The sequence below is a fragment of the Mycteria americana genome, chromosome 1, assembly GCF_035582795.1.
Source record: "Mycteria americana isolate JAX WOST 10 ecotype Jacksonville Zoo and Gardens chromosome 1, USCA_MyAme_1.0, whole genome shotgun sequence".
Classification (NCBI taxonomy): domain Eukaryota; kingdom Metazoa; phylum Chordata; class Aves; order Ciconiiformes; family Ciconiidae; genus Mycteria; species Mycteria americana.
Window position 1 is genome coordinate 222,101,702 of NC_134365.1, and position 24,793 is coordinate 222,126,494.

General features: G+C 68.3%; 1 protein-coding gene across 5 annotated transcripts; it reads left to right on the forward strand.

The window, feature by feature from the left end:
* Positions 1–753: 753 nt before the first annotated feature.
* Positions 754–24,773, forward strand: NUMA1 (nuclear mitotic apparatus protein 1). 5 transcript variants are annotated; one of them, XM_075491400.1, is made up of 26 exons: positions 754–899; positions 5,091–5,159; positions 5,769–5,857; positions 8,001–8,080; positions 8,858–8,940; positions 9,029–9,109; positions 9,423–9,507; positions 10,258–10,387; positions 11,350–11,507; positions 12,207–12,324; positions 13,892–14,009; positions 14,344–14,484; positions 14,840–14,962; positions 15,445–18,723; positions 18,950–18,991; positions 20,266–20,334; positions 20,488–20,598; positions 20,702–20,920; positions 21,017–21,174; positions 21,307–21,550; positions 22,777–23,056; positions 23,154–23,311; positions 23,486–23,704; positions 24,085–24,195; positions 24,285–24,452; positions 24,677–24,773. In XM_075491400.1, exons 2-26 carry the CDS (start codon positions 5,118–5,120, stop codon positions 24,710–24,712), a joined length of 6,342 nt encoding a protein of 2,113 aa, XP_075347515.1. In that variant the 5' UTR covers positions 754–899; positions 5,091–5,117; the 3' UTR covers positions 24,713–24,773. The 5 variants fall into 5 exon arrangements, with proteins under 5 accessions (XP_075347515.1, XP_075347514.1, XP_075347519.1 ...); XM_075491399.1 differs by lacking the exon at positions 754–899 and adding an exon at positions 1,808–2,041; XM_075491404.1 differs by lacking the exon at positions 754–899 and adding an exon at positions 1,811–2,041 and having other exon boundaries at positions 23,175–23,311.
* Positions 24,774–24,793: the final 20 nt, after the last annotated feature.

Sequence of the window (24,793 nt, forward strand, 5' to 3'; positions counted from 1 at the left end):
GCGGCGTCCCCCGCCGTGGGGCAGAGCGGGCCCTCGCTGCCCCCCCCCACCCCCGGGGCCCCACGCGTGTCCCCTGCCCCACCGTGGGCCTCGCGCGCAGCCCTGCGCTCCCCTCACCCCCCACGCACCCCCGGGGCCACAAATGCGTCCCCGTACCCCCGCGGGAGACCCCTTCCCTCCGCCCCACGCGTGCCCCGACCCCCGCCATAGCCCCCCCGCCCGCCACCGTCGCCCCGGCAACCCGCTCCCGGCGTGCCCCGCGGCTCTCGCGAGATCTCAGCGGCGCGCAGGGGCCGCCGGGATAGGTAGTCCTCCCCCGCCCCGCCCCGGCGGCGGCCAATGGGGAGGCGGCGGGGGCGGGCGCCGCCGTTTGAATCGGGGCGGCGGCGGCACGGTACGGGGGGCGGGGACACCGGGAGGGCGCGGGGGGGCACCGTGGGGGTGGGCGGGGACACCGTGCGGGTGGGCCGGGGCTGAGGTGACCGGCGGGCCCGGTGGTTCCCGAGTGGGCCTCAGCGGGGGCCTGGGCCCGGAGCGGGACCGGTGCCCGTCCCCGGTGTCGCCGCCCCGGGGTAACCGGGGCCGGTGCTCGCTAGGGCTGAGCCCCCCGGTTCCCCATCCCCCTGCCGGCCTTGGGGCTGGGCGGAGGAGCCCCCGAGAGCCGCTGCCGTTTGGCGGCCCCGCGCCGGTGCCCGCCGGCCTCCCCGGGCCCGGCACCGGGCGCCGCTGGAGCCGGAGCGGCGCGTTGCTGGAGAAAGGCCTGCGCCTGCCGCGGGCGCCCGTCGGCTGCTGCCACCCCGTCCCGGTTTACCGGGAGCACCTCACGCTGCCCGCCGCCGCCTGCCCGCGCCTCGTCCGCACGACGCCCCTGGCCGGGCGCGTCCTCGCCTGGCAATCCGGTAGGAGACGCTCCTTTCGGCAGCCCCGGCCGCCTGCGGGGCGGAGCCCCCCGCCCCCCGCCGGCGGTCGGAGCCGTCACGCTGCCCCGCCGGGGTCTCCCGCCTCGCCCGCCGGCGGCTGAGCCTCCGTCTCCGGCCCGTCCCCGCGCCGTCCCCTTCCCTGAAGGCGGGGGGACCCAGCCGGGGCGCGGGGCTTGGCCGGCGTCTCCCCTCGCTTCCCGGCTCTCTTGCGAAGCCCCAGCTTTTGCCAGCGGCGTTCGGTGGCCGCGTCCCGCCGCGGGCTCTTCCGCTGCCCCCGGGGCCGGTTTAAAAGAACCTTCTCCGCGGCACGCGGTGCTCCTCGGCCCCTCCCCGGCTGGCGCGGTGAGCGCCGTGCTCGGCGCAGCCCCGTCCTGTGGCTCCGGGTCTCCTCAGGCAGCCCAGACGCCCCGGGGACGGCTCCCGAGGGTCTCCAGCTCAGCAGCGAGGGACGAGCGTCCCTTCCTTGCCTGCTCCCTGCCGGCGCCGGCCGCAGGCAGGGCTCTGGCAGGAGGCCGGGGTCCCTCCCGCAGCCCCTTTGGCCAGCCGCCTTCTGAGCGACTGGCCGTCTCGGCCGGCGGTGGGTCGTGGCATCGCTCCGGTCCCTGCCGAATCCGTTGCCGTTGGTGCGGGGGGGTGGAATTTGTCAAGAAGCAGCTGGGCCGTGGCTCCAGCCGGGTTAGCGGGTGATGGGGGCTGACACCGGGGGCCCCAGCACCCTTCCCCGCCGAGCCCCCCGCTCCCGGCGAGCAGCCGGCGGTCGTGGCTGGTGCTGCCACCGCGCTGGGGCCGGGAGCGGGTCTGTGCCGGCCCCGCCAGCCCTCCCTCACCCAGGGCCCTGGCAGGGTGACGGCCGAGGCCAGACGTCACCCCTTCCCCGTGGCCGCTCTGGTGGCGGCGGCGGCGGCGGCTTTCTGTGCCGTGCGCCTTTAACGAGCGCGGCCTCGGCGCGGTGACGTGGGGTGGCCCAGGGCCAGGAAGGGGAACCGTCGCCTGCCAGCCCCGCCGAGGAGAAGCCCAACAACTTTTCTTTTGTGCGTGGCCGCTGGCTCCCCGGCCCTCCCCGGCTGCCAGCGCTCATGGCGGATTAAACCCCGTGCGCCGACGGCGGCCGCGCGCCCCCGGTAAGGCCCGAACAAAGACTTTATCCCTCTTCCTTGTTTGTTTTCAACAGGGCTGGGGAGGAGGAGGAGGAGGAGGAGGGAGGCGGGGGAGGCGAAGCTCGCCGTCTCCCAGCCCCGGCGCCTCGCCGTGGTGTGCGGCTCCCGCCCCGGCAGCCCGCGAGCCCCCGAGGTGCGAATCCCCCGCTGGTGCTGGGACGCGGGCGGCCCACTTGGGTTCGCCAACATCCGGGTGCTTGAGCTCCGGGGTGGCGGCCGTGTCCCGTCACCCCCCCCCCCCCCCCCCCCCGCCACCTCCTCCCCACGCCGGCCGTGGGCCCGTCACCAGAGGGGGGCTGCCGTGGGTCACCTGCCCTGCCTGGGCGAGCTGCTGGGCGCTTCCTGCAGCGGGACCCCCCACCCTGGGACGGCTGGGGGGCCGCGGCCGCGTCCCTCCAGCAGGTTGGCACGTCGGGAGCTCCGGAGGCGCGGGCTTGCGTAACGCCGTGTTTTGACCGGAGCGGGCGCTGGGGGAAAACAGCGAAGGACAATGCCGCCGCGGCCGTCGCCGCCGCCGCTGCCGGGGCTCGTCCCCCCTCCCGCCAGACCCTTCCCCACCGACTCTCCGCAGCTCCCCTTCCTGGGAACGCGGCTGGAAAGCGCTCACGGCTGCTGCCGCGCTTTGTGCCGATGCGCCGGGCTCCCTGACCGCTTCCCGTCTGCCGTCGCACGGATCCAGGCGTAATGCGAGCGGCATCTCCCCGCGGAGGGTCATGTTGTTGTCTCCGGCGCTTGGCGAGCACGGCTCGGGGAAGCCGACGTCGCTGGCGACGAGCCAGGCTGTGACCAGGGCAGGAGCGGGCAGCCCTGCCCGTCCCGGCCTCTCGCTGGGCGCTGGCACGTCCGCAGACCGGCTCCGGTAAAACCCAGCTCGGCGCTGGCGGGGTGTGCTTGGCAGGATGAGGCCCTCCGCCGCGGGAATCTGCGTTCAGGACTGGCACGCGTGTTTTGCCCGCGGGCTTTGGGTGGATTTTTGGAGAGAGGCCCTGGCCTGGGCGCGCTGCACCCCCAGCCGTGGGGCCGGAGGGGCGGTGGGTGCCGAGAGGCCGTGTGCCGCGGCCGCGGGGCAGAGGGGCTGGTTTTTAGCCAAATCGGCGGGAAGACCTGTCCCGCCGAGGATCCCGCGCTTCCCAGCCGAGCTTGTGGAGGCGGTGGGTGCTCCGTGTCCCCCAAAAACCAGGTGGCCGGTGGCCGTGGTGTGCCGGGCTCTCCCGGGAACGGCTGCGGATCCCAGCCGGGCTGGTGGCCCGTCGCGGCGGGGGGCGTCAGGGTGCAACACGGGGCGAGGAGCCGAGGAGCACCCTCCCCATTTGGGTGAGTTTTGGCGGGGGCCTCAGTCGGCCCCCACCTCTGCTCAGGTCTGCTCCCACCTCAGCAGCTCCCTCGCCGGGAGGATTACCGGGGCGGCAGCGGGGACGGCTGGTGCGGAGGCAAAGGTTGCCGTGGAGGGGACCTGGCAGCGCTCCCGGGGGCAGCGGGGCGGCTCGTCCCTGCTCCCACCCTGCGCGGTGATGCCTGGGGGGTCCCCCCGCTCCCGGCAGGAGGGTCTCCTCGGCGCTGGCAGCACCGGGAAGGGGAGCTGGCAGCGCTCCGACGGCTTGGCCGCTGCCTCACCGGGCTTGTTTGGGGCCAGGTGACCTTTGCAGGCTCCTTCCAGCCCCCGCGGCGGTGTCCCGGCGGGGGACAGAGCGGGCAGCCTGCCTGCCCCCCGAGGGTCCCAGCAGCTGGGGGTGCTGGCAGCCCCGGCTCCTGCCCCGCCGGCGTTTCGGTGGCCGCGGAAGCCAGAGCAGCTGCGGGCAGTACCACGGTGGGAGCTCAGCCGCTTGCCAGGCACGGCCGGCTCCCGACCCCCAGCAGCCTGGGTTCCCTCCTTTTTCTTTCTTTTTTTAAACTTTCCTTCCACCGTGAGCTCCGCGGGAGATCCCTCCCCCTGCCAAGGCCTGGCAGCCCGCGCTGTCCACAGCTCCCACCGCGCTCCTGGCCGGAGCCGGTTGTCCTGCCCAGTTTGGGTGCTTGTTTGCCGATGGTCCCCGCTCCCCTCTGCTCCCCGAGGGCCGTGCCGCGAGCTGCGGCTGCTTCGTCCCGCTGGGCCCGGCTGCCTCTCGGGGGGTTTCTTCCTGCTCTTGCCCATCCCGCAGGACCACCGCGGCTCTTGGCGCGGCATCCCTACGCGTGCCAGATTTTTGTGCTTTCAACCACGCTTTCTCTCTAAAATTGCTGCTCGTGTTTTCTAGAGGGAGGTGAATTTTCCTGGGATGCTGGTGGTCCCGACAGCGATGCCGGTGCTCAGGCACAACCGGCAGCGGGGGCAACGCCATCCCCGGGTGGGCAGCAAGTGCCGACGAGCTGCCAGACCCTGTGCCAGGAACCCGCTGGGTGCCCGGGTCGGGACAGCCGTGGTTTGGCACAGCCGTGGAGAAGCCCTCGGCCACCCGCGGTGCCCCATGGCGACGCAGGATCCCTTGGGGTGACAGCAGCCGCCGGTGCCGGCTGGCCAGAGCCGCGACCGGTTGTTTTGCGCCGCCGTCGTGCGAAAGACAGGCCCGACGGGACGCCGCCCTCCTCCCTGAAACCGCGCGGCAAGAGGGTCCAGCCCGGGCACGGGGTCTGAGCAGGCTCCCGGGCTGCTGGGCTTTTAAATTTCTCTTAAAAGAAATTTCAGAGAAGTTTGGGGGCGAGGGGGAGGGAAGGAGGCACGGCAGGAGGGGCCTGAGCAGCGCTGTTCCCTGGAGCCTTGCTCTCGGGATCCCGACCTCCGGGGGTAAATGCCGGGGGGCTGTGGGAGAGGACCCGGCTGCTGCTCGGCAGCGCCGCTCCCCGCTCGGTGCCTGCCGAAAAGCGGGAGGATGCCGGCTGCTCCCCTCTGTGCAACCCCCAGCCGGCCAGGCGCAGAGCGTAGAGCCTCCCTTGACGAAGACGAGTGCCTGGCGCTGTGTGCAAGCAGTATATTAACGTAATTACTGTGCTTGGCCTTAATTGCTTTTTCCCCCCCCCGCCTTGTTTGTGTTCCTAGGTCCAGTGACCCGGCAGCCTCGCCAAGATGCCTCTTCACGGCGCGAGAGCCGCGGCTCTCCTCACTTGGGTAAAGCCTCCCTCTCCTCCGCCGTAGCTTGCTCCGTAGGTGGGACGTGCTGCCCGGGTGGGTCCCGGCTGCTGCCGGCACCGGCGGCTCCTCGGGGGCACGATGCCGGGGCCGGTCAAGGGAAGGATTGCGGTTGGGGCAGGTCCTGGGGCAGCCGAGTCCCTGCTGTTCCCGGGCAGGTGGGTGTTTGCGGGAGAAGCCTTGCTCGCCGTTCCTGTTGAGTAACCAGAAATGCCGGAACAGCTTGGTCCGGCCGTGGAAACTGCCTGGGAGCCGGAGCCGAGCCTGGAGCAGGCAGCAAGTTTGGGAAGGGAGCAGCAGCTGGGCCATAAAGGGGCCGCGGGATCTGCTTCGCAAAGCAGCGCCGTGTCTCGGCAAAGCATCGCAGCGTGATAAACGAGGCCCGTGCCGGCCCCTCTGGCTGCGGAGCCGTGGGGATTGCGTTCAGCTTTTGCCTGGGCAGGGCAGGGCAGGGGTGGTCGGAAGGGCTGGCTTTGCTCTCGCACCCGCACCGGTCTCGCTGTCCCCTGCCGGGACTGGGAGGTGGCGGGTGGCACAGCACGGCGTGGGGTTGGCTTCTGCCTTCTGACTGTCTCGCCCCGTTTCTAGGTGAACAGCGCCAAAGTTTGTACCGATCCCCTCGATGATCTGTCACAGCTCCAGGACTGTAGCGTCTTCATCCGGATCATCAACAAAATGTGAGTACGGGGAGCCGGGGTGCGCTCTCCAAACCCCCCGGGCTGGCTGCAAGGCGGCAGCGAGCACGCGCTGGGCCCGCAGCCACGGCCTCAGCCCCCAGAGCCTCCTCCGGCCGCCAGCGCGGTCCCTCTCCGGGCCCGGCGGTAGGGATATTCCTGCGGTATTCCTCCTCTGGCAGACCTAGCGCTGGATCTCCGGCTCCTCCGTGCGAGGCTCCGGCGAAGCACGGCACCTGCGTAAGCAGCGCTTGCCTCCAGGCGTGCTCTGAAGCCCGCTGCGACGAAACGTGGGCTCCTTCGCCCGTAAACCCGCCGTGCGCGGGACGATGAGCCTTTTGGGCTGCCCTGCTCGGAAGCCTCCGTACGTAGATGATGTACCGGGGCTCTGCCGGCAGCTCAGGCTCGAGACAAACCTGCTCGAGGTAGCCGGGAGAGCGTCTGCTCCCATGCCTGCCCCACAGCCCTGCAGGCAGGGGCTGCCCGTTGTGTGGCCGGGCAGAGCTGTCGGGCCCCGCGGAGCCACCCGGGCGGGATTTTGGCCAGAGTTTCTGTCGTGTGAGGCTTGCTATCGCATCTGGCGCTGACGTCTGGGTTGAAGCAAAGAGCCGAGCGCCGATGCCAGCGGCGCGGGGGCTCCCGGAGCTGCACGGGAGATGTTTTATTTCCATAAACGCTGCTCGGGTGAGGAAACAGCCCAGCAAGTTTTCCTGAGCTGCAGCCTCGGGATCCCGAGGAAGCCTTGGGTCTGTAAAGGAGCTTAAAGAATGACAGCTCCCGCCCCGCGAAGCGCTCCTGTTCTCTGGGGACATCGGGCTGCTTCCGAGTACGATACGGGCAGGACGGAGCCTGTTTGCTCTGTCCTGGGACCCGAGGTGGCCAGGCAGGGCTGGGAGGAACGCCTCTGTCGGGAGCCGCATTCGTTGCCTGTGAGCAAGGGTGATTAAAACCCGCAAGCCGTAATGGGCATCGGAGCTAGGACCGAGCACGCTCCGCTCCGGCTGTGCGTCCTTAACGAGCTGGCGAGGCAAATTGGGAGGGTGCGAGGCTGCCATTCGGCGCGGAGCGCGGCATCGCTTTCAAACCCTTCCGGCGGGAGGCTCTGTGGGAGCTTGTCTGCTATAATTACCTCCCGTGTGGTGTAACGAGAGCCTGCTCGGAGCTGGGATCTGCCTGCGGTGGGTGGGGAGGAAGGAGCTGCCTGCACGGGGGATATATTTAGTCAGACCTGGTTAATCTCCTGGGTCCGTGCTCCAGCTCAGATTAGCTGGGATCACCGGCGGCGTGTGCTCGCTAAACAGGCCTGACCGTAGCTTGATAAGCGGGGCAGCAGCGGGGCGGACACCGCCGCAGCCGGCTGAGCTGGGGGGCTCCCCGCAGCACCGGGGGACGGGCTGGGAAATCCGTGAGGATGAGAAAATCCTCGTGCCGGCCCCTTCCCCGGGCCAAGGCCCTGCTTTCGGTGCCTTGGGAGTAACCGAAGGTACCGAAGCAGCGCCGGTCGAGCACGGCTGGCACGGGTTTTAGCACACGGTCTCAGTTTGAGCTGGCGGCTGTTGAGGAAGAGCGTGGTCGCGAATAAGAGCTGCAAGAGGCAGCTTCGCCCCCTCCCCCCAAAATCCAGCGTGGGCTCCCGGGCAGTGACCCGGAGGGGAGCAGAGTCCGCCCGTCTCCAAAACGCCGTTTCCCACAAACGGTGACGCTTTGAAAAGCATAACAAGAAAAACGCCCGGCTCCACGCGCGACCCCCGGCCCCCGCGGTGCCTCCCCGGCCGGCTGGGACGCTGCCAGCTCCCTCTGCCACGCCGGATGCCGGGGCTGGCGGGCAGAGGAGGAAGCGGCGGAGGCCGGCAGCGCTCCGGCGCACGGCACCGCCGTGGAGGGGGCCGGCTGCCTGGCTCTGGCTGCTCACCAGACGCAGCCATGTTTGTCGGGGCTGCGGGGAGCGTCTGCGCCTGCTCCCGGGCACGGCGTGGTTGGCTTTTGCTTCGCCACCCACCCTGGCGCGGGCGCGTAGGGCAGACCGGGGCCGTGTTGCCCGAGTGCCTGCCCCTTGCTCGGCAAGCTCTGTCGCAAAAAAAACCCCAAACCCACCGTTCGTTTAATCCCTCGGCAAAGCGTTAACGCAACCCGTGCGCTCTTCTAGCCACAGGAGCGAGGAGGGGGAGTCTGTGCTGGAGCAGCCGCTGCCGGAGAGGATCTCCTTCATCCGCGGCTTCCTGCAGAGTAAGAGCCGGCGCCGGGGGAGGCGGCTGCCCCTGCTCGGTGCCCCCCACCCCTGCGGGGGTCTGGTCTTGTGTCTGAAGGCTTCCCCCTCCCCTAAGTGACCCCCCGCTGCATCGGCAGCTTCAAGGAGGTGCAGGCAGAGCTGCCCTGACCCCGCGGCAGCGTGCGGGAAGGAAATCTTCCCGATGGAAATCCTTGCCGGAGCCTGGGCTTGGTGCGAAGGAGGTGCGGGGGGTGAAGGGCAGGGTGCCAGTGGTGACGCTGCTTTGGGACGGCATTCCTAGCCCAGCGCCTGGCCTCAAGCTGCTCAAATCCCGCTGGAAAACCTTTACCCGAGCAGGAATCCCGGGAGGGGAAATGAGAAGTCTCTTGCACTTTTGCCCAGCCTGTCCTGGAAGGGAAGACACCGTATCCCACCTTGTATCCCACCCTCCATAGATGGGACTGAGTTTGTGCTGGTGGTGGAGGAGCAAGAAGTGCAGAGGGACGCCGAGGGCGAGGGGGGGAGGCTGGGCCCGAGGGGGAAGTTGCCAGGGAGGGGGGAAAAAAAAAAAGCCCGTTGGAGTTAATGGCAGAGGCTGAGCCCTGGGGGCTTGGCTCCAGAGCCCAGCCCGCCCTGTGCCTCCCTGCCTGTGCCCCTTCTCCTTGGCGATGCACCACGGTGTCCCCCAGCCCAAGCGTGTCCCCTCGGGGGACTGACACACGCCACGGGCCGGCAGGCGGCGTGCCCAGCGGCAGGGGCTCCTGCGTGACTGGGAATCCTGCTTCCCGTTGCAGAGCACTGCAAGCACAAATCGGCTGCGGAGAACCTGGTCTCGGCACAGAAGCTCCTGGAGGGAGAGGAGCTGGCGTTGGCCAAGGTAACCGCGGGGCACACTTTATTCCTAGCCGGCACCGATGCGCCGATGCCCGACCTGGGGTCGGTGACGCTTACCTGCCTCGTTTCAGGTGGCCGTGCTGCTCCTGTATCACACCTCCATGAGCTGCAAGAGCCCCGGGGACTGGAATGAATTTGACTACGAGACCCAGGTAATCCCTTCTGGGTTCCCCCTCCGGGCCGGGGGCGCAGGGGGAAGCGGAGGTGCCTTTTGCGGGGTGCTCTGAGACCTGCCTTCCTTTTCTGGGTCCCCTCGAAAGACGGCGCGGGGTGAGCGCTGCGGCGCTCGCCAGCGCGTCTGGGCCACCAAAGGCTCGTGACTGCGAGCGTGGGCGCTTGCCGGTGCGGGCAGGGAGCTGCCTGCTGCCCCGAGCCTGCTGCGGTCGCTGCCTGGCCGGCACCGCTCTGCCTGCGAACCGCAGCTGCTGCAGCAGAGCTGCTGACCCCGCGGCTCCTCCGACGCAGGTTGAGCTGGCATCCATCCTCAAATTTGTGCTGGACAACGAGGAGAGCCTGAATGAGAATTTGGAGACGTTTCTGCAGAGGAAAGGTGAGCGCTGGGCCCTGGCTGCCTGTGCTGGGGCAGCAGCCCGGAGTAAGGGGCCAAGCCTTGTGCAGGCGGAGCAGGCATCGGGCACGTTTTTCTCCCAGCCGGCACCAGTGCAGCAGCCTGGCTAGAGCGACAGGCTAACGTGCTTGCTGTAGTGTGTCCCAGCGCCAGCCTGGAGCGGGACGGAAACAGTCCCTGACCTTGTGGAGCAGCAGCGTGGGATATTGCGAGCGCTGAGCACTGCTGGCATCTTCCTTCACAGCTCCCGTGCTGCCAGCACCTTACCGGCACGGATGGCTCTTTTCTAGAGCATCAAAACATTGGTTTTTTTTTTTTTTTCCCCGTTTGTGCTGCTATGGCTGCCAAGCCATAAAAGCAGCACCACCATCCAGCTCCCCTCACCCCAGGACTGAGCTCTACAGAACGGTTCCCTGTAAGCTCTTCTGTAAGAGCAGGGCTGCCTTATACCTGCCGGGCTCTCCCCGCTCGGCAGCATCCCGGCCTTTGCAGCACACGCCGCTGAAAAGCGCTTTCCCCGGAGCAGCGAGGCGGGTGGGATGCCCACAGCTTTGCGGTGGGAGCGGAGTGGCAGGGCAGGACCGTGGAGCTGGCAGGACAGGGATGTCTCGGCCGGGCTGATCCATCCCTGCTGGAATTGTGGTTCCTGCGGGCCAGGGATTTCAGCTGCTAAACCCTCCCTTCTGGTATTAACGTGAAGATCACAGCCTGCTTCTCGCTTGTGATTTCCAGCGCCGCTGTCCTCGTCCAGCGCGTCCAGCAGCAGCTCCGAGGAGCACTCCCCGCTGCTCTCCCTCCCGCAGAAGCGAGAGGTGCGTTTCCTGGAGCTGCAGAAGATTGCCTCCTCCTCCGGTGCCAACAAGTACGTCCCCAGCCTCTTGCCTGCCGGGGGGGAACGAACGGGGCGGCTTCTGGGACCCGGAGACGTAGCCGGGATGCACGCTGACCTGACAGAGACCCCCTTTCCGCCGCGCTGCTGTCCTGTCGCAAACTCCTCGGGCTTGACGTGGGGACGTGCGGTGGTGGGGTGAGCTCGGGCTGTAATTAGCTCCTTTCAGCCCAGCTCCTTTCAGCCTAACGAGCACAGAGACTTCCCAGAGCAGCTTGTGGTCCTCCCCTCTCTTGGGGTGGGTTCGGGAGGACCGGGCTCGTGCCGCTGCTGGGGGTCTGGCTGCGAGTGCTAAAGGAGTCTCTCTAGCGAGGCGAGTGCTCTGCGGTGGGGCTCCGGCTCCGGCGTGAAGGGAGATCACAGAATCACAGAATCGTATAGGTTGGAAAAGACCTTGAAGATCACCAAGTCCAACCATAAACCTAACGCTGCCAAGCCCACCACTACACCATGTCCCTAAGCACCTCATCCAAACGTCCTTTAAATACCTCCAGGGATGGCGACTCAACCACTCCCCTGGGCAGCCTGTTCCAATGCTTGATAACCCTTGCAGTGAAGAAAAATTTCCTAATATCCAGTCTAAACCTCCCCTGGCGCAACTGGAGGCCATTGCCTCTCGTCCTATCACTTGTTACCTGGGAGAAGAGACCGACCCCACCTCTCTGCACCCTCCTTTCAGGCAGTTGTAGGGAGCGATGAGGAGATGGATGCTTTGCCCTGGGACTGGAGGTGGTTTTGCACGTGCATGCCAGGCGCTTGGAGACTGGCGTTGGTGCAATCGAGATGAGGAGAGCGGCCTTTCTGCTCGGGCGATGAGGCAGCAAAGATGCCTGCCTCTGGGACGGGGGAACCAGGGCGGGTCTGGCTGCGTGGGGAGGGACTGTGCCCTGCCGCTGGCTCCGGATAACCGAGTTACGCGGTGTGTCTCCCCACAGCATGCTCCCCGGCCCTCCGTCCTCGCCCATGGGGGACGTCATGCAGACCCCCCAGTTTCAGCTGCGACGGCTGAAGAAGCAGCTGGCTGTTGAGAGGGAGAACCGGGATGAGCTGGAGGTGGAGCTGGCAGAGAATCGCAAGCTCATCACGGAGAAGGGTCAGTTGCGAGCGGGGTGTCCTGGGGCGCGGGGAGGGCTCTCCGGGGCTGAGACCCCGTCTGGTTTCTGTGACTTTGTTATGATTTTGACCCCACCACGACTGTGCTCGTGCACGGTCCATCCCGCCAGCCCCCAACTGAGCACAGCTCGCGGCTTTGGGGCTTTTCTGCTTTCCGGAGCAGACAGGGCAGCTCGGGGTTTGCTGTGCCTTGCTCCGTGGCGGGCCGAGGGCACCCCTGCCCGTTAATCTGGACCAAAGCATGAAGCAGAAATCCTTGCTGACGGGAGCCAAGGCAGCTCCGACGCTTTTGTAACAACTCTGAGCATCTCTTGGAGATGGCTGTTGGTCCCCCTGCCAAATGATCTGGAGCAGGCTGGCAGGTGTAGGAGTCTCGCCATCCACATCTAAAACACTCTCCGCACTGGGGATTTCCCCAGGCGCCTGCGGAGACTGCGGGTTCCTTCTTCCCTCTCCTATTCCCTTGTATACCCTGGGCAACCAGAGCCATGACTGAAGCGGCGCCCGTGCCCAGCAGCGGTGCTGGCAGCCCGGCTCTTCCGTGTCCTGCTTCAGATGGTTTCTGTGCGGCGGCTCCTCACCAGCTTGGGAGAAGGACGGACGTCCTCCGCCGTGCTGTTGGGGGGGTTCAGGTGACATAAAAAGAGGGTAACGGGCCCTTTCTCGCCGCCCTCCCCAGAGGCTCAGATCACCATGATGCAGCAGCGGATTGACCGCTTGGCTCTGCTCAACGAGAAGCAAGCTGCCGACCAGCTGGAGCCCAAGGAAATGGAGGAGCTGAGGGAGAAGAACGAGAGGTAATCCTCTGGGGACGTCGGCCCCCTCCTGCTAGGCTGGTCCTTGTCACTCCCGTGTCCCCAGGCTCTGCGTTGTCCGTCTCTTCCCCAGCAATGCACAAAACAGGGCTGAGGGCAAACCTTCTTGTTGTTCTCTACCACCTCCTCTGCAGCTGCACCCCAGGGAGGAGGTGGCTTCGGCAGTCACAGAATCACAGAAGGGTTTGGGCTGGCAGGGACCTTTAGAGGTCACCCAGTCCAACCCCCTGCCATGGGCAGGGCCATCTTCAACCAGAGCAGGTTGCTCAGAGCCCCGGCCAACCTGGCCTTGGATGTGTCCAGGGATGGGGCAGCCACCACCTCTCCGGGCAACCTGGGCCAGCGTCTCACCACCCTTAGCTAAGACATTTCTTCCTTAGACCCAGTCTCAATCTCCCCTCTTTCAGTTTAAAACCATCACCCCGTGTCCTGTCGCTACGGGCCCTGCTAAAAAGTCTGTCCCCATCTTTCGTATCAGCCCCCTTTGTATCTCGAAGGGACGCAAGGGCTCCCCGCAGCCGTCTCTTCTCCAGGCTGAACACCCCCAGCTCTCCCAGCCTTTCTCCACAGCAGAGCCGTTCCAGCCCTCCGACCATTTTCGTGCCCTCCCCTGGACCCGCTCCCACGGCTCCGTGTCCTTCCTGCGCTGAGGACCCCCGAGCTGGCGGCAGCCCTGCAGGGGGGTCTCACCGGAGCGGAGCCGAGGGGCAGAATCCCCTCCCTGGCCCTGCTGGCCACGCTGCTCTGGATGCAGCCCAGGACACGGCTGTGCCAGCTGGCACAGTGCGCCTCGTGCTCGGGGCGATTATGGCCCGTAGCCCTTTTTTTTTTTTTTTTTTTTTTTTTTAATGGCAGCGGGCAGGGAGCCAGTCCCAAAGCACGCAGCGTGTCCTGACAGCCCGCTCCTTACCCTGCGCCCGGCGCGGGAACAGCCGTCCCTGTTGTGGGAAAAGGGTGTGCTGCCCGCGTGGGTCTCGCTGCCTCCGGGAGAGCCTGCGTGGCCTTCCCGGTTCTGGGATAGGCTCTGTGTCACTGAAAGCTTTCTGCTTTGCTGGAGCTCCCGACCCCAGCCCCTTCCCCAGCTGCTAGCCCTCCAGTTTGATCCAGTTTGACCGGATCTGAACCGGGCTGCGTCGCGCACTCGAATTCTGTCACCTGCCGCGCTGCATCCCGGTCTTTGCCCTGTCCCTGCGCAGCGACGTGTTTCCTTGGGAAGGAGGCCCAGCCTCCGCCCGCGGCTGCCGTGCCGTTTGCGTCCTTTCCTCACTTACTTCACTTTGCAGAGGGGTGGCTGGAGTCCTGCAGCTGCCTCCGCCCTCGGTTCGCAGCGGTCGGGCTCACGTAAAGCACGAACATCGCTTATGCCTGCTCCGCTTTGTGACATATTGGGACCCAGTTTAGAGCTGAATTTATGGTAGTTTCTCACCACGGCACAGAGGTACCTCGGTACCTTAGTTTCCTCAGCAATATCCAGCAGCATCGGTCCCCAGCGATGTCCTCACCTGCCTTGGGCTTGCACCCCCTGCTTTAACGCCCTCCTCTCCCGCAGCCTGATGGTGCGCTTGCACGAGGCCCTCAAGCAGTGCCAGGACCTGAAGACTGAAAAAAGCCAGATGGACCGAAAAATCAACCAGCTCTCCGAGGAGAACGGGGATCTTTCCTTCAAGGTACGGGGCGCTGTGTCCTCTCCGTGTCCCCACAGCCCAGTCCTTTGTGCTGGGACCCAGCGGGGAGGATTTGATGGCGGTGCCGGATGCTGGGCTGCTTACGGCTCTGCCACTGGCCTCGCGTGACCGTCGCTCGGTGACCGAGCCTGCTTCGGGCTCCAGATCCTGATCCGAAGGGGAACCGTGGTGGGGGAAATAGGGGCTGGGCGGAGTTGCCCGCATGCGGTGCTGCGGGTGGATGCTGCGGCGCTCGGGAGAGGGGAGCTGAGCGGAGCCCTGGGCGGCGCGGGCACTCTCTGCCCCTCCTCTGGGACCGGGGATTTTCCCTTCGCAGCTGCGGGAGATCGCCAGCCACATGGTCCAGCTGCAGGAAGCCCTGAACGAGCTCTCGGAAGAGCACAACGCGGCCCTGGCGCAGTCGCAGGAAAAGCAGGGGCAGCTGGAGAGCGAGCTGCGTGCTGCCCTGCAGGAGAAGGTGAGGGGACCCCGGGGTCCCCGGCTGGGGGACGCGTGCCGGTGTGTGGCAGTCTCCTGGGGCTGGCTCGTGCCCTGCCGGCTCTGCGGGCAGGGCGGAGTGGGCAGGAGCGTCCATGCCGGCACACGGGGAGAGGCTGCGCGACGGCCGGCTCCCCTGGGGAGCCTCTCCCTGCTCCCGGGAAGGGTTCCCGCCGTGGGACAGGCCGCTGTCCTCACAGCGAGGAGAGAAGCCCCGAGCTTGCCGAGACAAAGCCGCCGGAAAGCTTGGCGTCGATTAAAGCTGGGTGACCGCACCTCTCCTCGCTTGGTTCCCTCGCCTCACGCCGCGCTCGGTCCCTCGTCTCTGTCTCCAGAAATGCTCGGAAGAGAAGATCGAGATTCTCCAGGGGAAGATTTCTCTGCTGGAGGACCAGCTGGCCAGGCTGGGGGACTGCAGCGCCCAGGAGAAGGGAGAAGTCATGGGGGACGTCCTGAAGGTACGGCTGGGTCTCAAGAGAGCCTCTGGCTCCCGCAGCCGGGGCAGGCAGCGCTCGGGTGGAAAACTCCTCGAGCTGGGGAGAGCAGCGGGTGCTGGGGGGTGCACGGCAAAGCCGTGTGGGGCAGAGCCGGCTGCTCTCTGCTGTTGGATGGGAGTTACGGGGCCGAGTGCTCTGTGGGAGCCCCGTTTTGTGCCAAATTTGGGAATACCCCTCCCGGGTAGCTGCTGGCTCCCCCAGCCTCCCGTAGCAGGCGCTGGTTGTGGAGGGAGCGGCTCCTGCACCGTGAGAAAAGGCGTTTGGTCCGAGAGAGCAGAGCGGCACAAGGCTAAGGGGAAAGCGGGGTGCGCTGGGGGTGCCGGGGGGGAGGCAGGCGCCGGGATGCAGCACGTGAGTCTCCGGTGAAGGTGTTGGGTGCAGCTCGAGTAACGCCTGGGGGTGTCCGTGTTTTTGTTTCCCCCCCCTCCTCTTCTCTCCGCCAGCTGGAAGAACTGAAGCAGGAGGTGTCCAGCCTCGCCGCTAAAGGGGCCGAGCTCCAGGCCACCGTCCTGCGGCTGGAGGAGGAGAAGCAGCTGCGGGAGGCAGCCCTGCAGTCCGAGCGCGGCCGCTTCGAGGAGGAGAAGCAGCAGCTGGGCGGCCTCGTCGCCAGCCTCCAGAGCTCCCTCTCCGAGAGCCACCGGGCCAGGGAGAGGCTGGAGCAGGACCTGCGGGCGCGGGAAGCCGGCGAGCCCCAGGGCGTCCCGCTGTGGGGCCGGGAGGCGGAGGCGAGGTGCGAGGGGGAGGCCGGGCGGCTGGCCGCCCTCGACGCCCTGCGGGAGAGGGACTCTGCCCTGCAGCAGCTCCAGCACCTGCGGGAGGCCAACGCGTCCCTGAGCGGCCAGCTGCAGGCCATGGCGCAGGCCCGGGATGCCGGCCAGGCCGCCTCGGCGGCGGAGAAGGCTGAGCTGAGCCGCAAGATCGGCGAGCTGGAAGCCAGGATCCTCGAGCTCGGTGCCCAGCGGCAGCAGGGAGCGGCGGAGGGGCTGAAAGCCCAGCTGCGGGAGCTGGAGGGCAGGCTGCAGGAGAGCCAGCAGAGGCTGGCCGAGAGGGAGAGGCTGGCCCGGGAGAACGCCCGCCTGCAGGAGCGGCTGCTCTTCCTGGAGGAATCCCTGCGGAACACCGAGGGCATCCTGGAGGACGAGAAGAGGCGGGCGGCCGAGAGCCTGGAGGGCAGCCTGGCCAGGATCGCCGAGCTGGAGGCGGAGAGGCAGCAGCTGGCGCAGGGCCGGGAGCCGGCTCCGCAGGAGCGGGGCGAGGAGCCAGCCAAGCGCCGGGCGCTGGAGGAGAGCTGGGAGAAGGCGACGGGAGCCTCCCCCGCTGCCCGAGGGGAGGAAGGAGAGCGCGGGCGGCTGGAGGAGGAGATGCGGGCACTGAGTCGGGAGCACGGCCGGGCCTGCCAGCGGCTGCAGGCCGAGCAGGAGAAGGTGGCCGCGCTGGAAGCCCAGGCGGAGTGCCTGGCCGCCGAGCACCAGGAGAGGCTGGCCGCCCTCCAGGCCGACCTGTCCGGCGCCCGGGCGTGGGCGAAGGAGAAGGAGGGCGAGGAGCAGAAGCTGCGGGCCGAGGTCTCCTCCCTGCGGGAGAAGATGGCTGTCGCTGAGCAAGCCGCAGCCCAGCGCGTGGCCGGGCTGGAGGCGGATGCCCGGAGAGCTGCCGAGGCGCTGGAGGGGATCTCCCAGCAGCTCTCCCAGGAGAAGCTCAAATCCAAGGAGCTGGAAGCCACCGTGGAGCGGCTGCGGAGCGCGGAGGCTGAGCTCTCCCGGGCGGCGGCCGCCGGCAGGCAGCAGGAGCTGGAGGTGGAGGCGGAGGTGAAGAAGCTGTCCGGGGAGGTGACCCTGCTGGGCGCCAGGCTGGAGGAGTCGCTGCGGGAGCACCGGCAGGACCTGGCGTGCCGGGAGGAGGAAGCCGAACGCTTGCGGCAGGAGGTGGAACGGGCCAAGGCAGACTGCGCTGCCGAGCGAGCCCGCAAGGCAGAGCTGGAGGCGCAGCTGCAAAACTCCCTCAACGAGCAGAGGGTGGAGCGGTCGGTGCACCGGGAGGAGCTGGCCCGGGCCCGGGAGCTGATGGCGGAGAAGGACGGGGAGCTGGACGAGCTCCGCCGGAAAAACATCTCGCGGGGTGAGGAGCTGAGGGACCTGCAGAAGACGGTCGGCAAGCTGAAGGGAGAGCTCGCCTCGGCGGAGGCGGCCAAGGAGCGGGCGCCCAAGGCGGACAACGAGCTGCAGGGCTTCTCGGAGGCCACCCGGAGCAGGGATGCGGAGGGGGACAGCGTCAAGGCCACCTGCTCAAAGGAGATGTTCCTCAAAAGCTTGGAGGAGAAGACCCATCACAGGGAGCAGGAATCGGGCTCGAGCCAAGACCTTTACCAGGAGAAGCTGAAGGAGACCCAGGCGCTTCGTTTGCAAGTGGAGGAGCTGGAGCAGAAGTGCAGGGAGCAGCAGGAGGCTGTGGCCGCCCTCGAGCGAGCGGCGGCCGAGGCGGCGATGGCGGAGCAAGCAGAGCTGGAGGCCTCGAGGAGGGAAGCGGCCCAGCAGAAGGAGAAGGCGTCGGAGCTGCAGAAGCTGCTGGAGGCCTCGAGGTCGGCGCAGGCTCTGCACGACGGCACCGTGGAGGCCCTGCGGAAGGAGCTGCAGGAGAAGGGCAGGGAGCTGAGCCAGAGCAAAACCGCCGTGGCCGCCGCCGAGAAGGAGCTGGCATCCCTCCGCTCTGCGGCGCAGGAGAAGGGCCGGTCGGAGGAGAGCTGGAAGGAGCAAGTGTCCCAGTGCCTCCAGGAGATGGAGAGGAAGAACAGCCTGATCGGCAGCCTGGAGCACGAGGTCTCCATCCTCCATCGGCAGGTGACGGAGAAGGAGGGGGAGAGCAAGGAGCTGAAGCGCCTGATTGTCGCCGAGTCGGAGAAGAGCAAGAAGCTGGAGGAGAGGCTGCGGGTGCTGCAGACGGAGATGGCCACCGCCGCCTCCCGGGCGGCCGAGAGGTGCTCGCTGATGAAGGTGGAAGTGCAGCGGTGCCAGGAGGAGATGGAGAAGCAGCGGCTGGCCATCGAGGCCCTGAAGAGAGACCGTCACTGCCAGAGCGAGCGGGAGGACGAGCTGCGGCAGGAGGTGAAGGTCTGCCAGGACAAGTGCCTCCAGAAGGAGCAGCTCCTCGCCGCCCTGCAGCAGGAGCTCGGCAGCGCCCAGGCGCTCGCTGGGGAGCTGCCGGCGCTGAAGCACCTTTGCCAGCAGCTGCAAGCCGAGCGCGCTTCCTTGGAGAGCCAGCACCGCCAGGACCTGGAGCAGAGGGCGAAAGCCCTGGCCGCTCTGCAAGCGGAGCTGGCACGGGCCAAGCTGGAGGCGGCCGAGGTGCCCTCCCTGCGGGAGCGGTCGGCGGAGCAGGACCGGGCCGTCCAGCGGCTGCAGGCGGAGGCGGCAGAGCAGGCGGCGCGGCTGGCAGGGCTGCAGCAGGCCAACGCTCGGCTGGCCGAGGAGAACCGGGGGCTCGGCGAGAGCCGGAGCCGCGGGCAGCAGCGGCTCGAGGCGGAGCTGGGCCAAGCCAGGGAGCGGCACGCGCGGGAGCTGGAGCGGCTGCGGTCGGCGTCGGAGGAGCTCGTGGCCGGCAGCCGGCGGGAGGCCGAGGAGGCGGCGCGGAAGCTGGAGGCGATGAGTAAGGAGTACGAGAGCGGCAAGGCGGCGGCGCTGGAGGAGAGGAGGAAGCTGCTGGAGGAGAGGCAGAGGCTGACAGCTCAGGTAGGGGCTCCTGCAGCCTCCCCGCCGGGTGGGCTGCGGGCGAGGGGAGTCCCCCGGGAGAAGGGGCGCGGTTGGTCTCCTGCGTGCCCCTGAATCCTCGTCCTCCTGCTCAGCCCCGGAGCTGGGGGTCTGGGACACGCTCGGGCACGAAGGGGACGGGCGCTCCCGGGAAAGGCAGCCCGGTCCGCACCGGCTGCGTATTCACTTCTGCCTTTTGTGCTCGCAGGTGGAGCAGCTGGAGGTATTTCGGAAAGAACAAGCTAAGCAGGTAACGCATGCAAAGTGCTGGCTGCTTAACCGGTGACGGTGCGTGGCCCGAGCTGCTGCCGCTTCCCACCGGAGCCGCCCTCTCCTCTCGTGAACTGTTTGCGGTGGGGACCCAGCCGTGGGGCGCTTGGCTCCCGGTCTCCGGGCTTGCGCCTTCGCCCCTGGGAGCAGGAGCTGGGGCCCGAACCTGCCGCCCGCCCGCTCACGGTGCTGCCCGCGGCTCGGCACGGCTTCACGCTCTCGCCTTCCCGGCGCGGCCGCGGGGCACGCTGCCGGCAGCACGCTGGCCGTGACCGGCTGCCGGGAGCATCCAGGGCTCCTCAACGCAGGACTGTTGCTCCTGTGGTGCCTCGTTCTCGGAGAGAGGGAATCTGGGGGGAGCTGGGATGCCCCATTCCTTCTGTCCATCCCTTCTTCCCACCCTCTTTAACGGAGGTTCCGCTCCTCGCCCTCGCCCTGCCGGGAGGAGGGGGCTGCGCTCCCAGAAAGCGCGCTCCAGATGTGGCCAGAGGTGGGATGCTTTACAGCAGCATCCATCTCGGGCGTGGTGTGGGTTAGCGCTGGGGAAACGACGCTGGAAAAGCCCCGTTTCCCTGCCCAGCTTAGTTTGCCCCCACAGCCCCAGCCTGAGCTGCCCAGGGACCCTGCAGAGGCCTTGTGGCTGTGACCGGGGGGGCTGGGGGCTCCTCGCGGGGGTTCCGTGGCCCTTCTGTGGTGTCACGTCCCGCGTGCGCGTTTGGGCAAGCTCTTGGAACTGCAGGAGCACCCCTTTGGGGCGGGATGCCTCCCCCCCGAGCGGGCACGGGCCCCCCTCGAGCTGCGTGGCTTGAGATTTGGCGCGGAGAACGCCCGTGGTGGGCCGGGCCTCCTGCTCTTACCCCGACAGCGAACAGCCGGCAGCGGAGACGCCTGCTCCGGCGACGGGGCGCTGCGTAACCGCACCGGCTTCCCTCGCCCTCCCGCCTAAAGGGGTCTCGGCTTCGCTTCCAGCGCGCGGCTGCTCCTTACGCTCGGGTGTAGCACGAACCTCGTCCCCGCAAAGACGCGCGCGGGGTTGCTGTGACTGCCTGCCTCCAGCCTGCGAACCGAAGTGCCGGCTGTGCCGGGAGCTTCCTCGGCGGCGGGCACTGCTGAGCAGCCCCCCCCGGAGCAGGAAACCTCCTCCTGGTCCTGCCCCTGGAGCTGGCTGGAGGGGAGGGAGGGGCTCCTCCACCGGAGCGTTGTAGACCGGAGTCTTGTGCCCGGAGCTGCTCTAACCAAGCTGTGCTCTTCCAGGTGGAGGACCTGAATAAAAAGCTGACCCAGCACGAGAAGGCCACCCGAACCCAGCAGCAGCGGGTTAAGGTAAACGGGGACCAAAAACCCGGGACCCGAGCGGGGCTGAGCCCTTGGTCAGCCCTGGAGCTGTCGGCGGCTGCTCCCCGAGGGGCGCGGGGGCTCAGCCGGGCGAGGCGGGGGTGCAGGGTGCTTCTGACCTGGTCTCTTCCCTGCGCGCAGGTGCTGGAAGGGGAGCTGCAGGCAGAGGCCGCCCGCCAGCAGGAGAAGGTGGCAGAGCTGCAGGCGCAGCTCGCCCAGAAGGAGCAGGCGGCCGAGCACTACAAAGGCCAGGTATGCCGGGGGCTGGCACGGCCCCGCCGTCCCCGTCCCCGTCCCCCCCGGCAGCGCGCCGCGGGGAAGCCTCTTGACGGGTTTTCTCTCCTTGACATCCTAGATGGAGAAGGCAAAAACTTACTACGACGCAAAGAAGCAGCAGAACCAGGACCTGGCGGAGAAGCTGAAGGCCATGGAGCAACTGCAGAAGGAGAACGCGGAGCTCCGGACCGAGTCGGAGAGGTTGGCCCAGGAGCTGCAGCAGAGCGTCCTGCAGGCCAAGGAGTCGGAGCTGAGCTGCAGGAACCTCACCAGCCAGGTCCACAGCCTGGAGGCTCAGGTGGGCACGGCACAGCGGGGCTTCGCCCTCCTCCTCCTCCTCGCCTCCGTTGCCGGCTCACTCGGAGCGATCCATCCCTCCCTGCTTCCCCTCCAGGTGGAGTTTGCCAATCGGCAGCTACGGGAGCTCGGCAAGTTCCAGGTGGCAACGGACACGCTGAAGGGCCGGGAGACTTTCCGCCAGAACCCCGCCGATCTCAGCGCCGACAGCCTCGACCTCAGCCTCGACGAAGCGCAGCCGCTCAACTCCACCAGGTACCGGCACGCCGCGGCTCGGCAGAGCCCGTCCTGCCGCCAGCGTCGCAAAAACCCTGTGTCCCCGGGCCTCTCGGTTCCCCGACGGCCCGGCAAGCCCCTCAGCGCTGCCCTCCTGCCCCGTCCCTGCAGGAAGGCTGGCCGCTCGCAGTCGGAGGCCTCGGCGGTGCCGCCAGGCAGCGAAGAGTCGCTGGCGTCCCAGCGGCTGCCCCGCAAGGTGGAGTCCCTGGAGAGCCTCTACTTCACCCCCATCCCCAGCCGCACGCGGTCCCAGATGGAGAGCAGCGCCGGCTCCCTGGGCGACCTCTCGCTCGACTCCGGGTGCAAGACCCGCTCGGCCCGGCGCCGCACCACCATCAACATCACCATGACGAAAGTGAGCGGCCCCTGGGGTCTGGGGCCGGGAGGGCTCCGTGGGGCCGGGAGGGCTCCGTGGGGCAGGGTCTCCGCGCCGAGGATGGGGACGCCCGGTTTGCCGTGCCCCGCGGCCCCGGGGCTCTCCGGGGACTGGAGGCAGAGGCAGGGGTGGCTTGGGGGAGCTCGCTTCCATCGCTTCTGCCGTCGGCTGGGCCGCAGCCGTCACCCGGCCGTCCCGAGGAAGCCCGAGCTGCCGCGGGGCTGTTTGCGCTCCCAAACTCTGCACCGAGCTCCCCCACCGTGCCTTGTCCTGAGGACCCTCGGCCCTCAGTGAGGGCTGAGCGGGCAGCGAGGGAGGACGAGGGGCCCGGGAGGGGCAGCCTTTTGTCTGCTTCCTCCCCTCCTCTTCGCCTCTCGCTGGGCACAGCACCCACGGGCCGCTCCAGCCCCTGCCGAGGGTGGCCCTGGGACGGGCTGGGGGTTTGATACCTGGGTGGGGGCAACCCCCGGGATCAGCGCAGGCTGGGGGATGAAGGGATGGAGAGCAGCCCTGCGGAGAAGGACTTGGGGTACCGGTGGATGAAAAGCTGGACGTGAGCCGGCAATGCGCGCTCGCAGCCCAGAAAGCCAACCGTATCCTGGGCTGCATCCAGAGCAGCGTGGCCAGCAGGGCCAGGGAGGGGATTCTGCCCCTCGGCTCCGCTCCGGTGAGACCCCCCTGCAGGGCTGCCGCCAGCTCGGGGGTCCTCAGCGCAGGAAGGACACGGAGCCGTGGGAGCGGGTCCAGGGGAGGGCACGAAAATGGTTGGAGGGCTGGAACGGCTCTGCTGTGGAGAAAGGCTGGGAGAGCTGGGGGCGTTCAGCCTGGAGAAGAGACGGCTGCGGGGAGCCCTTGCGTCCCTTCGAGATACAAAGGGGGCTGATACGAAAGATGGGGACAGACTTTTTAGCAGGGCCCGTAGCGACAGGACACGGGGTGATGGTTTTAAACTGAAAGAGGGGAGATTGAGACTGGGTCTAAGGAAGAAAAGTCTTAGCTAAGGGTGGTGAGACGCTGGCCCAGGTTGCCCGGAGAGGTGGTGGCTGCCCCATCCCTGGACACATCCAAGGCCAGGTTGGCCGGGGCTCTGAGCAACCTGCTCTGGTTGAAGATGGCCCTGCCCATGGCAGGGGGTTGGACTGGGTGACCTCTAAAGGTCCCTGCCAGCCCAAACCCTTCCGTGATCTCTGGTTTCCCCCTCCCAGAAACAGGCCAAGACCGAGGAACCGGACAGCGCCGACGTCTCCTTCTGCAGCATCCCGGCAGCTCAGCCCCCGAACGCCGCCCCGGGCAAGGGCCGGCTGCGCTCGGCCGCCTCCGCCCGCTCCCTCGCCAGCTTCCCCTCCCAGGAGTCCCTCGTCAAGCTGGAAACCTCCTCCCCGCAGGAGACCCCGGGCAATTCGGCGCTGCTCGGCCTCCCCGGCTACCGGCCGGTCACTCGCGGCTCCCTGAAGCGCTTGCAGGGGGGCAGCAGCTCCAGCCTCGGTGCGTGCGGGCAGGGTGGGCGGCCGGCCGGGGGACCCTGCCCTGGCTTGGGGGGGGGGCCAGTTCTTGCCTTGGACCCCCCCCCCCACCTCCTCAGCCTTCCCTGCTTTGGGTTTAGGCCGGAGCAGCATCTACCTGGGCACGTGCCAGGACGAGCCGGAGCAGCTGGACGACTGGAACCGCATTGCGGAGCTGCAGCAGCGTAACCGAGCCTGCCCGCCCCACCTGAAGACCTGCTACCCCCTGGAGAGCAGGGTAAGGGGAGGGGGCTGAGCGGGCTGCCCCTTCCCAGACCCGGGGGGGGGGTTCAGCTGCCCGTGGGAGGGGGCGCGGGGGACGGGGGGCGGCCGGCGGGCAGCCCTGGGGGCACGCGGAGCTGGGGCGCGTTGGTGGCGGCCCCTCGGCAACGCCTCCGCGCCGCCTCCGCAGCCCTCCGACTCCCTGGGGATCATCACGGACGAGGAGATGAAGACGGGCGACCCGAAGGAGACGCTGCGGCGTGCCAGCATGCAGCCCTCGCAGATCGCCGCCGGCACGGCCGCCCGGCGCAGCACCCTGGCCGCGGCCTGGGCCGGCGGCGGCATCACCACCCGGCAGCAAAGGAAGCGCCTCTCGGACGAGTCCCACCAGGGCCCCGACACCCCCGAGGTGAGCCGTGCCGAGCCGGCCCTGCCTGCCGCGAGCACCCGGCTGCTCCCCGGCTTCCCCGGGAGCCAGGCTGGGGACGAGGGGACACGAGGGCTGGTGGACAGCTGCAGATGTTCTCCAGATGTCGAGGGGCTGCTGAACGGCTCCTCCTGGGGCCGCACCAGCAGCGGGACCCTCGGTGCTGGCGGGAGGCAGCTCGAGCGGCGAGGGTCCGAGCCTTCCGCCGTCCCTGCGCGACGCCCCAGGCTCTGCTGCCCTCGCTCCCCGCCGGGCTCCCCAGCCCCGTCCCCTCCCCGCAGCCCCCCGGTTCCCCCCCTTGCCGCCAGCTCCCGGGGCTGTGTTCCCCGGATGACGGTCCTGGTTCGTCCCCTCTCTTCCAGGCCAAGAAGCCGACCAGCTGCTTCCCACGGCCCCAGACCCCCCGGGACCGCAGCGAGCGGCGCAGCTCCCAGGTCAGCCGGAGGAGCGAGCAGCAGGCCCCCGGCAAGCAGGTGAGCAGCAGGGCCCGGAGCAGCGAGCTCCGGGGAGAAAAAGAGGGCTTGGGACCCCCAGGTTCATTGCCCCCCGTCCTTCTCCGCAGGCCGAGAGGCGCCAGTCGATGGCGTTCAGCATCCTCAACACCCCGAAGAAGCTGGGGAACAGCCTGCTGCGCCGGGCGGCCGGCCGGAAAACCACCCCCAAGAACTCCCCCCGCGGCAGCACCCGCCGCTCGCCCCGCATCGCCACCGCCAAGTCCCCCAAGGGCAAGGTGGGCACCGCGAGCCCCCCGCGATGTGGGGGGGGGGGACGCGTGAGGGGCAGCGCGTCCTCGCCCCCGTGCTCCCAACCCCTGTGCCGAGCTCAGGGGGGCAGCGGGGGGACCCGTCCCTGCCGTGCCGCGGAGGCAGCGGGTCCCAGCGTGGGCACGGCCCCCTCCGTGGCCGTGGCTCGTTCACCGTCCCTAACGTCTCCTCTCCGCTCTGTCCCTTCCAGGCCAGTCGCCGATCGCTCAAGGACACCAAATTCTGAGGTTTCTGAGGTTTCCCCGGCCCCGGCCGTGCTGCTCCCTGCCCGGGGGGGAGAGCGTCCCAGCCTGCGCCCCCTCGCCTC